This window comes from Helicoverpa armigera, chromosome 21 (assembly GCF_030705265.1).
Source record: "Helicoverpa armigera isolate CAAS_96S chromosome 21, ASM3070526v1, whole genome shotgun sequence".
Lineage (NCBI taxonomy): Eukaryota > Metazoa > Arthropoda > Insecta > Lepidoptera > Noctuidae > Helicoverpa > Helicoverpa armigera.
The window spans coordinates 1,081,304-1,094,743 of NC_087140.1; the positions used below are offsets into that span (position 1 = coordinate 1,081,304).

The 13,440-nt window shown below is 35.3% G+C and overlaps 2 protein-coding genes across 2 annotated transcripts; both read right to left on the reverse strand.

Moving 5' to 3' along the window:
- Window positions 1–2,352: 2,352 nt before the first annotated feature.
- Window positions 2,353–6,163, reverse strand: LOC110374296 (fumarylacetoacetate hydrolase domain-containing protein 2). The gene is made up of 5 exons (XM_049849010.2): window positions 5,997–6,163; window positions 5,322–5,544; window positions 4,029–4,193; window positions 3,505–3,671; window positions 2,353–2,534 (listed from the first exon to the last, which is right to left on the reverse strand). Exons 1-5 carry the CDS (start codon window positions 6,155–6,157, stop codon window positions 2,378–2,380), a joined length of 873 nt encoding a protein of 290 aa, XP_049704967.2. The 5' UTR covers window positions 6,158–6,163; the 3' UTR covers window positions 2,353–2,377.
- A 1,017-nt stretch (window positions 6,164–7,180) lies between these two features.
- On the reverse strand, window positions 7,181–13,206 carry LOC126056327 (fumarylacetoacetate hydrolase domain-containing protein 2). The gene is made up of 5 exons (XM_064040161.1): window positions 12,688–13,206; window positions 10,517–10,736; window positions 9,376–9,540; window positions 8,653–8,819; window positions 7,181–8,133 (listed from the first exon to the last, which is right to left on the reverse strand). The coding sequence occupies exons 1-5, from the start codon at window positions 12,960–12,962 to the stop codon at window positions 7,977–7,979; spliced, it is 984 nt and encodes a 327-aa protein (XP_063896231.1). The 5' UTR covers window positions 12,963–13,206; the 3' UTR covers window positions 7,181–7,976.
- Between the last annotated feature and the right edge of the window lie 234 nt (window positions 13,207–13,440).

Consider the following 13,440-nt stretch of genomic DNA (forward strand, 5'->3'; position numbering starts at 1 on the left):
CACTAGAAACTCACCGCAAAACCTTTCTCACTTTCATCATCGCAGCGGATGGGATGTGCAGTGCGAATTCTCACTTGCTCCGAACTGCCTACCATTCCCTCTCGCGCCAAACCAGGGCCTGAGTGATGATATATGTACATATATATATGGCACTCCACAATATTACCATCCATGCAGTATGTAGTTCTACTTAACAGAATAAAAATCCAGTTATATACCCTATGTATAAAAATCTGAACAACGTAACTTTGCTTGTGTGTCATGCTTTATTTAAACAAAAATATTAAAACGACTTCTAAAAACACTGACCAAAATAATTTTAGTTACATCGGTCTAGAAGTCGATGTCTACCGGATGTAGCTTATGTTTATTTTGCCGTTACCTACTTACTTTTTATTAGCTTTTCAGTGACTGTCTCTTCTCGATCAGGTCAGCTCTAAAGCTCCATTGTTATAATGTTTTCACACATACACCTACAACTTTCGACCGTTGGCTTTGATTTCTCAGGGTTTCCATTATCAGATATATACATACCAAATGAAATTTGCTGAAATGAATAGGCTACTATTTACTACACATATGTACATTTAAGTACTTTTTACCTAGATTGGAGAACTGGTTCTCACGGGATATGTGTGAAACCACAGGGAACAGCTAATAAGGATTTGGTACTTCAGAATAGTGTTATTATCTACGTGGTAGGTCCTACTAGATGGAGTAGTGCATTTACCAATGCAATAACTAAAGCAAATTGAATAACCACCGATGAATTCAAAGTCCCATATAACAAGGATATCATACTTGAATACTGTGACTTTGATAGAGTTGAGACTAATAAAATAAGTAATTAGCAAGCTGGTGTAGACGAGGCAGAAAAGAAACATGATTTCCACAGGGATTCGACGAAGTGCCATTAAAGGTAAGAAGCAGAAAGAAAGGACCGAATTGAAAATTGGTGATACTTGGACCAAAGCGAAATATATAAAAAATAAAGCTTGTCGAAGTGTTATTTCCAGCTAAAGAAGTCGTAACGAACACGGTACGTGACAAACTGAATAAATGTAACGGATCCATCTTCCACTTATTGGACAACTAAGTGCCAATCACTGCACCAACGGTCTCAGATTGAATAATTGAATAATCGTCAATTGCAAACGTTAGATTCAATCAACAACGTGTTAACGATACAAGAGGATCCCATCAGTTTAATATAGACATGGACACAATTGAAAATTGCAACAAAATACAAGTGACACAGTAGGAACAAATTACACCACAACGCACCCATATGACAGGGATCCATCTTTCAACGATCAACAAATTGCATACACTAGAACCAATAACGATAAAATAACCCTCAACAACAAAATTGCTCGAAATAATATCCATAACGATGAATATCCGTCGCGAATAGACGCGCTTAGAATCTGCGGGCGTCAAAACATATAATACCACTTAAGCTTGATCTATTATTCAGTAATAATCGTTGGGGAACGGCGGCTCAGCTTATACTGGCATAACAACCCGTATAGACCACTTAACTCAATAAAACTCCCCTTGGCTGACATTATAGTCTATGAAAGGAACGGCGCGAGCGCAAATGGTCCTTCCTGTGAGGGAACGGAAGACGGCGATTGGCTCAATTGCGCGGCCCATTCACCAATCAGCGTCCTGATATGCTTGCAGGTCAACCTGTCCAATTTAAAATTGGTAGTTGTAGTCGCAAATCTCCGGGTTACGTAAGTCTGTTTTGTTTTTGGACCAAATTCTGCACAATCCTGCAATATCGTCAAAGTCGCAACGAAATTATATTAGAGAATTCGAAGAGCACAAAAGCAAACATTTATGTATATTTCTAAGGCAACTCTTAGGTAAAGCATATTAGAAAATTTTGATAAACCTTAAAAGAATTCCATTAAAGTAGATGTTCAATTCAAACTAAATAATGAAGTTGCTCACCAGGCGTGTGTGAACATTGAAAACGGACTCAGAGATACAAAAGCACGAGAGCGGTTAATTAGGTTTATGACGTACACTTAAAACTTTAAGCTTTTGAAGTTTTTGTATAGCTTCTGTATAGTTAGTAATAGTTGTGCTTTAAGAAATTTTTGTAAATTTTCTTTAATTCCTGAATTACGAACTTCAGGCTTTTTGTACTTGGAGGAATCGTATAGTTCTCGCAAAACATAATGGAGGTTTGCAACTAAATTCAGAGCATATACGAGCATCTGGCCACTCGCTGATACCTAAAATCGTTTCTGGGCAGTGTTGTTCCTTGACGACAAAAAGTTTGGCGAATTATAAGTATATAAAAGTTTGTCTTATGAAAAGTATAAAAAGAAAATTACCATCATCATTCCATACATTTATTGCAACATCAAAACTTCTCAACCTTAGTTTCGAAGAAGCCAATGTTCTGTATCTCGCTACGTATGACGTCACCAGGTTGCAGAAACTCGGGCGGTGATCGTATGCCCCCAGTTCCACCAGGAGTGCCCGTTAAGATCAAATCGCCCGGGAGCAGCGTCATGACACTGGAAGAGAATTGAACCTTACTCCTGAGGATTTAGGAACTAGATTGCAATGGAAAATTGTATTCGAAATAATTCGAATATGATGAAAAATTATTGTATGATTGACAGTACAGTAAGTAGAGCAGTGATTGTTACGAAGAGAAAATACGTAGATGGATTAAAGAAAACTCTGACAAGGCTTGTAAGGTGTTTAAAATTTAAACCTGCTGCTCATATTTTACGGGAAAAGATTTTGATTGGAAACAGGCGAAATAAAAATTCAGAGAAAACCTATGTCGTTTTAATATTTTGTTTCTATCTATTGTAATGTTTAAGCATAAATTGGGCTTTGGGCAAAAGAACTCCAGAACTGCAATCGAGAAGAATTTAGAGAGAACCAGCTGAAACCAGATACAGGTAACTTGTACAAACGTCAGTTGTATCAATTGACCCTGTGCTAAATGCACCTACATTACTAATTCCACGATTAATTGACAAGAGACATTGATCTTTCCGACTGGTATTTTAATGCAAATTTTGTTTCAGTTTTGATCATGTTAGAAGTACGTTTTGAGTATGAACGTGGATGGATATAGAGGAAGGGGACGACAGAAGAAATGATGGATGGACTGTGTGAAAGTCGATAGGGCTGGAAATAATGTCAGTTGTGAGATGATGGCTGATAGAAGGGTATGAAAGAGGAACACATGCTGCGCCAACCCCAAATAAAATTGGAATAAGAGCAGGAGGGTGGATGGTACCAGTTTTAAATTCCTGTTAAAGTTACTCAATACAACTTGTAGGAATTAAATGGTCACATAAGCTACAGTTCTCATGGAGTAGTTTTGTATGTCCGAAGTCCAAAACTTCGCTGTAGTCAAAATGGATGAACCAAACAATATTGCGAATGAGCGATTCGTCACATAACTAATTTCGGAAATAAACCCGATTGGAAAAGACGCTAGTAAGATCAGATACACCAGACACATACCTGCTTATCCTCTCAATAATAGCGGGTATTTTGTGTATAATGTTGCTGGTATTACTGTTCTGTTTCTCAACTCCATTGATACTGCAAGTAAGGTTCAGATTATATGGGTCTTCGATCTCGTCTTTAGTTACTATGTAAGGTCCAATGGGGCAGAAGGTGTCTTGAGACTGTTGGAAGCAGAAATTTTGAATTAGCTTCGTATAGACTATGTAGCTTCAATGTATAAATGCATACACAAGAAAGATAGTTAGTTAAATATCATAATTAAAACAAAATCATAACTCCGAAGTCTTTCAAAATTTTTTCGAAAAAGTTACCGCGGCTTTGGTACGAAAAGGGCTTGAGGAGAAATGGAGGAACTCCTTTCGCTCTGTATCCACTGCGGGAGGCACTATTTGATGATATCCCACCTCCAAGAAAAGTATCTTCTAGTAAAACACCCAAGTCACATTACATTTTGATTATATTTTTTCAGTATATCCCTATCTACTAATGATCTAATAGATACGCGATTTAGAACAAACCTTGCCAAGTAAGAATTGTGCTCCATTCTTCTCCTTCTGCCATTCTCTGTCAGAGATGTCCTGCGCGATAGTGTAGCCGAAGATATATTTGTCAGCATCGGCAGCTGTCACGGAACTGGCAACTTTGCCTATCACAACTGCCAGTTCTACTTCCCAGTCCACTTTCTGGAAAACACTTTGTGTCAATCTTATTAGTAAGCTGGAGGTTTATTTTTAAGAGCGAGCTAAATCAAGAACATGATCAGGAAAAACTTTTAGTATGGCTGTGCCCATCAGGATCCATAATTGTGTCCATTTTATATTTTCCACCTAATGTAACAGCATTATGTATGCAATAAACAACATGAATATGAATTAGATAGCTCCATTTATCGATGAAGGATATGCTACAATATAATATCTGTGTTAATTTTAGAGCAAAAGATCCACAGGTTGTGCAATGCATTTTTTGCTAAATTAACTAAACTAACTAACTAAATTTGTTAAAGTAGGAGCATTACTAAAAATATAAAACTATAGGTACCTACCTACTGCACATGCTTTATATACTGCTGACTTATATTGAACCATAGACCTAGTAATGCCTAAAAGACGGCTCCAACAAAGAGTTAGCAACAGTGCTAGACCGGTACAAATTCAAAAAACCAGTCAGTACCAAAACGTCTTTAATGAACGGAAGACGTACTAAACACTAGTGACATTATTTCATCATACTACACCTACACACTATGAATTACAGCGTCAATTTACTTCGATAATTGACCCCAATTTGCGAGACTCTGAGGTCAGAACAGACCTCTGTGATTCACTACGAATTTTTGACCCCATCTTTATGTGGAGGTAGGCACGAGTAGGATAGGTCGTTAAACTTTGAATTTAGAAGAGGATGGTTTTAATTCTATTTATTTAAATAAAGAAGATCGTCATTTAAAAATTATCTCAGATAGAATGGCAAGTCGTGGTAGCCTTGTGGTTAAAACAGCTGCCTCTCAAGTATGAGTGCGCAGGTTCAATTCCAGGTCAAGCACCTAAGAACGAATGGACCTCTATATTCTAACTTATACATTCTTTCTTAGTATAGATATCTCGAACACCTATTACTGATTGAAGGTGAAGGAAAACATCTTGAGGAAACCTTGACTTAAGTCTGAAATCGCCAATCTACATTGAGCAAGCGTGGTGAATAACTCTTATTCCTTCTCTGTATGAGAAGAGGTCTGTGCCCTAGATAATAAAAAGGCTTACCTATGAAGTGGGTTAGATCCTGTAAAAAACTTTATACATAGAACTTACCTTGCAAACTTCAGTCCTTATCCTCAAAGGATCGCTAGGGCCAATTATAGTGCTGGAAAACTTGCTAAATATCATAGGTATGGGTGGATGATCCACGTTTATTTCCTTACAATGATCCGAATAGTTAAGGGCAACTCCTAATATTTTGTCCATATTGTCAATTGGAGCTACTAATTTGACCGAAGATAGGGGAACTCCTTCTGAAGTATCGTTGCAGTGTAATCTAGAAATATTTAAAGGTAAAAATATGTTATGTAAAAATTACTACGAACCAGTACCGACCCATATCTAACCAGTCATAGCTAAACGTCTAAACCACTGAACTGATTTTAATAAAATTTGGTACAGAGATAGAGTTGACCTTGAGAAAGAACGTAGGATAGTTTTTATCACGGATTTTTGAAGAAATCTCTTGGAAACGCAATATAACCGAACTCTACAGGGCGAAGACGCGGGTGGAAACTAGTTTCATATATTGTGGTGATCATGTTTGGCAGACGCTGCGGCAAACCAAGGGGGTATCAATTTGCCCAGGTAACTGGGTTGAGAAGGCCAGGTAGGTAATCTCTTTATGCACCTAAAACACGGGTACACACATTCCGCTGTATTCTGTTAGACTGGAGACAGACTCTTACATAGTTGAGAAAAGGCTAGGCAGATGTTGCCATTACTCACGTTTGAATTCTATCCACTATTTCTGCTTCCAATATCTCTATCATAGTCGTGGGCATAGAACAATCTTGACAACAGATGTCCACAACATTGTCGCCTTTCAAATATCCCACTCGGATCTGACCGGTAGTAGATTCGTTAGGAATAAATTGTAGGAATTTCATGTTAGTGTTGATTACTGAAAATATTTAGCATATTGAGAAACCAGACACATTCATTAGGCTTAGACTCATATCTATCCTAGATTGTCATAAGGATATTGATATTGACTTCCATCTTTAAGGGTGCATCTACACGGTGCAAGTGGCTTGAGCATGTTGAGTCACATGCGCAGGTTACATGTATTTTGAAACGTGGGTCCAGCGACTCGCGCATGTCATCATCCTCCGAGCTTTTCCCAACTATGTTGGGGTCGGCTTCCAGTCTTACCGGATGTAGCTGAGTACTAGTGCTTTACAAGGAGCGAGTCGCGCATGTACTAATGCAAAATGCCCACCCCCGTGCTCTTGTCACTTGCGCATGTTAACTTGCTCCAACTACATGCACCGTATAAACGCACCCTTAATTCACAGGTTTTGGATAGCAATATTTTTCAGAAATTATAAGCAGCCTTTATTTTGCAGTCAGCCGAAACTTTACCGATAACCAGCGAAACCGGGCTTTAGTATTGTAATCCAACGCGGAGCCATATAGATCCGGTACATTTTTTAGACGGGTTTGAACTTAAATACAGTGGGTATTGTATAAAGTTTCTTCAAAACAATTTTACATACCTTTAAACTGCTATAAGTAGGTGGAACGGCAAACTACTATCGTTCAATGCACAAAAGTTACAAAAAAAATATTTTTTATAGGATAATCTCGTGTTTTTCCTGCATAGTCATTCACCTTAACTGACAGGTTTTGTCATTTTGAAGACTGTGGTAAAAAATCTTTGATTAGTTGTAAGGAGTTTTTAAAAGATTGAAAGAAAACCTATTTAGACAATATCATGATTGTATAAGGTCGGCCCTGGACTTTCTTATTGATTTTCTCTAAGTCCATTCTTATTGATTTTCAAGATAAATCTGGAAAATTGGGAAAAAATCTAAGTGTGAGGTGAATAATTTGTAAGTTTTGCGTGTTTCGTGTAGGTATGTACTGCACGTCTAAAATAGTTTTAGAGTAGTCTGAAAATAAAAACCATGTCAACAATATTAAAAATATATTAAGTATATAAATTATCAAGTATGTATATAACATTGCAAGATATAATAGATGAATATATAAAAAAAAGTACATTGAGAGCCGATTTTTAAATCGTCAGATAAAAGTTATATGACGATTGAAAAATCGGCCCTTAGTAAAGTGAACAATATTCAGAGAAATCGCATATAAACCTTACATAATAAATTGATATAAAACAGTTCGACATAATATCACAATTACTGTGAAAAAAGTCCGTTGGTACAAAATGCATGCAGTATTTTACATTCACAAATTCAGAATTATTACATAACGTCATATTACATTAAGTACACTTAAATAAGGTAGGTAAATCATATTTTAGCAGCCAAAATATTGGCTATTGCATGGTCTGACTAATCTTTATTGTCTTGTATAATTTTCAGTTCATTCCACAGTTGAAAATGTTATAGATGCTAAAACGCCTATTTCACGAAAGCGGTTGAACCATACCTACTGTGTGTGTAAATACATGCACTACACATGTAATCCAATTCGCTAGCTTGCAAGAATAGTGACGCAACCAAAACATATAGATCTTTTTTAACTTTAAGTGCATACCAGAAAGAAAAATTAACGTAGTATCAAAACAATAATCGGCGTCGCGCCTCCGTCCACGGTAAAATATCGAAGATTTATGATCGTTTGGCATACAGTATTCAATTTGACAAAACTTTGGATTACGTCGATATTCTCGCAAAACTGCGAATTTATCCGGGAACGGGTAGGGAAATAGCTAGTCTTACACCAAAGATTTGTCTAAAACTGTTCAACTTTGACTTCCAAAGTGCCCAGCCTTTCGATCTCACTGACGAGTTTGTCCCCCGGCTTGAGGAACTCGGGGGGGTTGCGGTGTACCCCCACTCCTCCGGGTGTGCCGGTCAATATTATGTCGCCCGGGTATAGGGTCATTACACTGGAAGTAAAAGAAATAATAGTTATAAAAATGCGAAAGTAACTCTTCCTGTCTGTTTTGCTTTCACTCCAAATAGTCTATAGTCTGTCAGAGAGAAATAATTTATTTTATAAAAGAAAAAATGATTGATGATAATATTCTTTATTATAATGATTTAAGCATCAGTTTTTGAAGCGATCCGGAGACGGGATCCTCCATTCTGGTAACCACAAATTATATTTCAAAGTTCAATGTTTGTGTTTCAACAATTTTTCATCTGAGCAATGGGTAAAAAATAACAAGGGTCAAAAGTAACAAGAGTGAAAAGTAACTCATTGCAAATCAGACACCTAAAAATGAATGCGTTGAATTAGGCTAATTATAGGTTTTTAAACTGTGCCAAATGTTGTCGAAACTGATTTTATTTATTTAAGAAATTGTTGTTCTTAAGTAAGCCGCACTTGTAATGTTTTTATTGAGAACAAAATTTCTTTAAACAAGAGTAAAAAGTAAATAAGAGTAAACAATTTTAATACTCACGTAGTAATCCTCTCAATAATCTTAGGTATGGTATGTATCAATTGGCAGGTATTGCTGCTTTGCTTCACCACGCCATTCAAAGTGCAGCAAATGGACAAATTGTGTGGGTCTGGGACCTCATCCGCCGATAATATGTACGGACCCAGGGGGCAGAATGTGTCTTGCGACTGTAAAAAAAAATTGTAAATAAGTGGAAGGTTTTAGTAAGCTCTGAGGTTCTCTAAAGTGTGGGATAGAAAAGTACTAAACGTAATTTCAGTAAAATGAATCAGATTTCAGGTTTTTATTGAAAGAAAAATTGGGTAATAGGTTTTTTTAGTGCAATGATTATGTCATCCTTGAATTAAAATTGTTCACTATCTATTATTGATTATTATCTTATCTTTGTTACCAACAGCAACATATAAGAATAATTTTCCCTTTCAGCAGTCAAGTTTTATCAGTTTTGTAAATAAAAGTATTTAGATCTTGGAGATCCTTTGAGCAGTAAGGTTTTGGAAATGTAGTTTGGAACAATCCTTACTTACTGGTATAAATGCGAAAGAAGCCTCAAATATTGAACCAATTTAAATGACATTTGGTACTCAAATAGCCTGCAGTCTGGGAAAAAACATGAGCCTCTTTTACCCGGTTGCGGTAACCGGTTCTCCCAGGAAGTTAGTAAACCGCGGGCTATACCTAATTATTTTTTAAACGAAAATAATTACTTTAATTGGACCGTACCTTCCCAAGTAAGAACTGCCCGCCATTTTTCTCCTTCTGCCAGTCTCTGGCAGTGATGTCTTGAGCGATGGTATACCCGAAGATATAGTCTTTAGCCTCTTCCGCCTTTATGTTAGTACCAGTCTTGCCGATGACGACTGCCAGTTCTACTTCCCAGTCGGGTTTCTGAAACATGTTGAAGGATTTCCTTTAAAAAATATTTTCGTAAAGATTTTATTTCACCTACCTATGTTATTGAAATCAGCAATTGCTGTTTTGATAGAATTTTGATATTTGTAATGTGTACTAATAGGTATCTAAGTAATTTCAAATTTCTATTTCTATTAAGTAAGTAATTCAACAGATACATATGTAAGTCGTTTATTGAATACTGCCGTTTAGGAACTATCGGATTTTCATTTATTGGAATTGTGTATCTGAGATAATATTGTATCGGCCGAAGTCGTGTCGAATTGGAAAACTTTTTGCATTAAAGGAAAATTACTTCTTCGTTTTTTTGATCAAAGTGTAAATTACTTTTTTATGAAAAAGCTGACAAAGGGAATGTTAATAATAGCGGTTTCAAGGATTTCAATTGGTAAGAAAGAATAGAAACAGAGAGGTAACAAATAAAACACTTCAAAACAATTTTAGGTAAGTATCTACTCTTTTGACTATTGATATTCAGAGAGGCCAATTTATTTACGTTTAGCAAATAAATTAAATCTAGTTAGAATTGCTAATTCATACACACCTACTAAGTATTTTGCAAATGAACAAGACAAACGTAAATAGGTGAAAATTAATGATGCAGACGTATTACACCTAGCTACATGTATTTAAAGAAACTTACAGAATCCTTGAATTCGGGCATTATAAAGAAGTACCCAGTCTGATACTTATGTTTTTTTTTTCTGGGCAAAATGTATGTTTTTTTTTTGTTACTGAAGTTGAGATGCGCCTAAAATGCTTCGTTTAGTTTGCTTGAGTAAATAGTAATAAATTGCGTGCGAACATTACTGAAATGTACGCGAATTTGCAACCTTTGTGCGCAGTCTCACGATAGCAGTAGGTACAGTCGCACCAACGCATACCTACCTATTCATGTTTTGTTTAACAATTTTGGTGAAAATTTTATTTAAACAATTATTTAAGATCTCACCTTAACAACATCCGTCCTTATTTTCACAGATTCATTCGGCCCAATAATCGTCCGAGCATACTTGCTGAATATAATTGGTATCTTGGGTTCTTGTAAATTCTGCTCTTTACAATGGTCAGCATAGTTTAAAGCTACACACAGGATCTTGTCAACTCCTGTGATTGGTGCCTTGAGAGTAACTTCGGAAACTGGTACCGAGGGAGGCTTATGCGTTGGAAATCTGGGGAGAAAAATATTGTTTTATTATTTTGTTATTCTAACTTTCAATATTATGGTGGGAAGTAGAGAAGGAGGGTTGGTAGAGGGGAAGGGGTGTTTGCTGGTTAAAAGTTTGTAACAACCCAGAAGAAGTTGTTAGTTAAAATTATATGGGAAATTAATCTGTGGTTAAAATTGTAAATGATATAGGGTGATGTCATGCTTTCAAAACCACAAAAACGTTGATAGAAATTTTGTACATGGGTGGAATTAGGGAAAAGGTATTATTTTAGGCTACTATTTATCCAGGCTTGGGAATTAGTTCTCTTTGAACGTTATGAAACCATTGGAAGCAGCAAGTAGTGAATAAGTAAATGATAATTATTTTTATTAGCAAGTCATTCTATCTATACTTTATAACTTATGACTTCGAATAAAAATCTTCACTATGATAAATAAGACAATCTCTTTTTTATATCAAGAATAATTTGTTATCATTATCCTGTTATAACTTTCCATAGTTGATAAAAACTTTAGTTAAATTTGTTTATTTTAATATGATAACTGCAATGGAATATTTATTATATCCTGTTAGGTACTGCTTCTCATAAATATTTATTTTTCTGTCTTGTCATATCATGTTTTATTTATATAATATTTTGATATGTTATTTATTTAGGAAGGTACAAAGGTTGTATCTTCTTACATCTGCATAAAAAGTTGTTAACAGTTTGTAATATTATTTACTGTCATACTTGAGAAATATTACCTTCTTGTTGAAAAAACAAAATGGAGCACTAAAATAAGTGGTTCAAGATCATTGTTCAAGATTGAATTTAAAAAAATTTGACATCCTAAAATTTTAATCAGTTTGGATTTAATTGATTGAAAAGATAAAAACCTAAGCAAGGTTAAAAAATCTTATTTTAAAACTAAAACCATATTTTTTTTATTATGTTTTTATCAATAGATTTTAGTTAGATGATAAGCTGATGTACTTATGTCAAACAACTAGCCATTTTCCCACAGTTACACCCTCATCCTGTGGGAACTACTGCCCGTACCAGGATAAAATATAGCCTATGTTACTCTCAGATAGTGTAGTTTTCTAATGGTAAGAGAATTTTTAAAATCGGTCTAGTAGTTTTTGACTTTATCAATTACAAACAAAGTTTTCCTGTTTATAATATCAGTATAGGTAGGTACATAGATTAATCTAATCTTTTTCTGGTTGTGTCGGATTACCGTCCCATCACGGTGCACCTAATAGTGAGTGCACCTGTCTGAGTGCTTGTGCACTATGATATGTCCTGCGCAGTTGGCTAATCTCCTTATATGAGAACTGCCGCTGATTATCGGCTAGGAGGACATCATACATAGATTAACGTTTATGATAGATACTCAACATGCTAATGCTTTTAATGCAAACAATACTGGTCAACGATACTCAACAATTAGCAGCCGAGTGGTGTATTTGTGGAAAATTACCATAATATGCTCCACTACATCAAAATAAAGTAATTTGGGTATAGTAATACATTCTAATAATTTAATGATTGATTAGTTAAAATATTAAAAGGATAGATTTGATTGTTTATTTTTTCAATAGGTACTTAAGGGCATTAAGTTATTTAAACGTCTATGTAACTAGACCTATCCATAAATTAATGGATAAAAATAGTCACTTACATTCTGGTACGAACATAAACAAATAATATATTTAAAAAAATCTAGTTTAAATAACCCTTAAGTACCTACATAAAAACGCGATATTTACTTATGTTTTGTTGTGTTTATGTTCCTACTAGAATGTAAGTAACTATTTTTATCCATTAATTTATGGATAGGTCAAGGTACATATAAACGTTTAAATGACTCAAAGAAATAGGTCTATTTCTTTGACCTGAGTACATACGTATAATAATGCCGAGTATACAGCGGAAGCCGGTAAAATAAAATAAAAATAAACTTACCCAAATACCCTATTGCAATGTTCATAGTTTAGCACTCCTAACATCGTAGAAGGCATCAATGAGTCAGCCTTATTAATATCTACAACTTTATCCCCTTCTAAATATCCCACTCGAATCTCATTCGGGTTCGAAGGATACGTAAATTGAACAAACTTCATATTTAAATTATTTGTTACAGCAAAAGTTCTTTTACTCTGAAATGTGTGCTTCGCTTGGCCTGTTGCTAACAAATGCGCAGTTTTGAGAACGCGCGCGTTTATCCCCATGGCACTCATGATTACCGGTATTAGATTATATTATGTAATTTTAAAGTGTTTACACGATTTCAAGGTTGTTGTTAGGCCGCGTTTACATTTGTCGGACTGCTTTTAAACAACGTCTGATGCCGGCGGTAAACTTGGTGATAAATGATAATATGTTATTTCAGATTAACCGAGTTTCTTTTCCTCTTCTTCAAAGTGTAGATAAAGTTTATTTTGTAAAAATATTTGGTTTGTTTGCCAAAATTCATGACATCGCATAGCGTAAACTATTTCGTGCAGAAATATGTTACGGTCCTAAAATCATTTAAGAACAAAAAACAATTTCAACAATATAGAAGCTGTACTTGCGGTCGGTATAGGTTCCAAAAATGACTTCTTTGTCGTGAAAAAGGGCGGCTTTAAGTACTTATTTGAGTTATACAAAAATAAACATTCAGTATAAAACAATTTATTTCTGAACTGACTGACTGAATGTATATGACAAGTTATA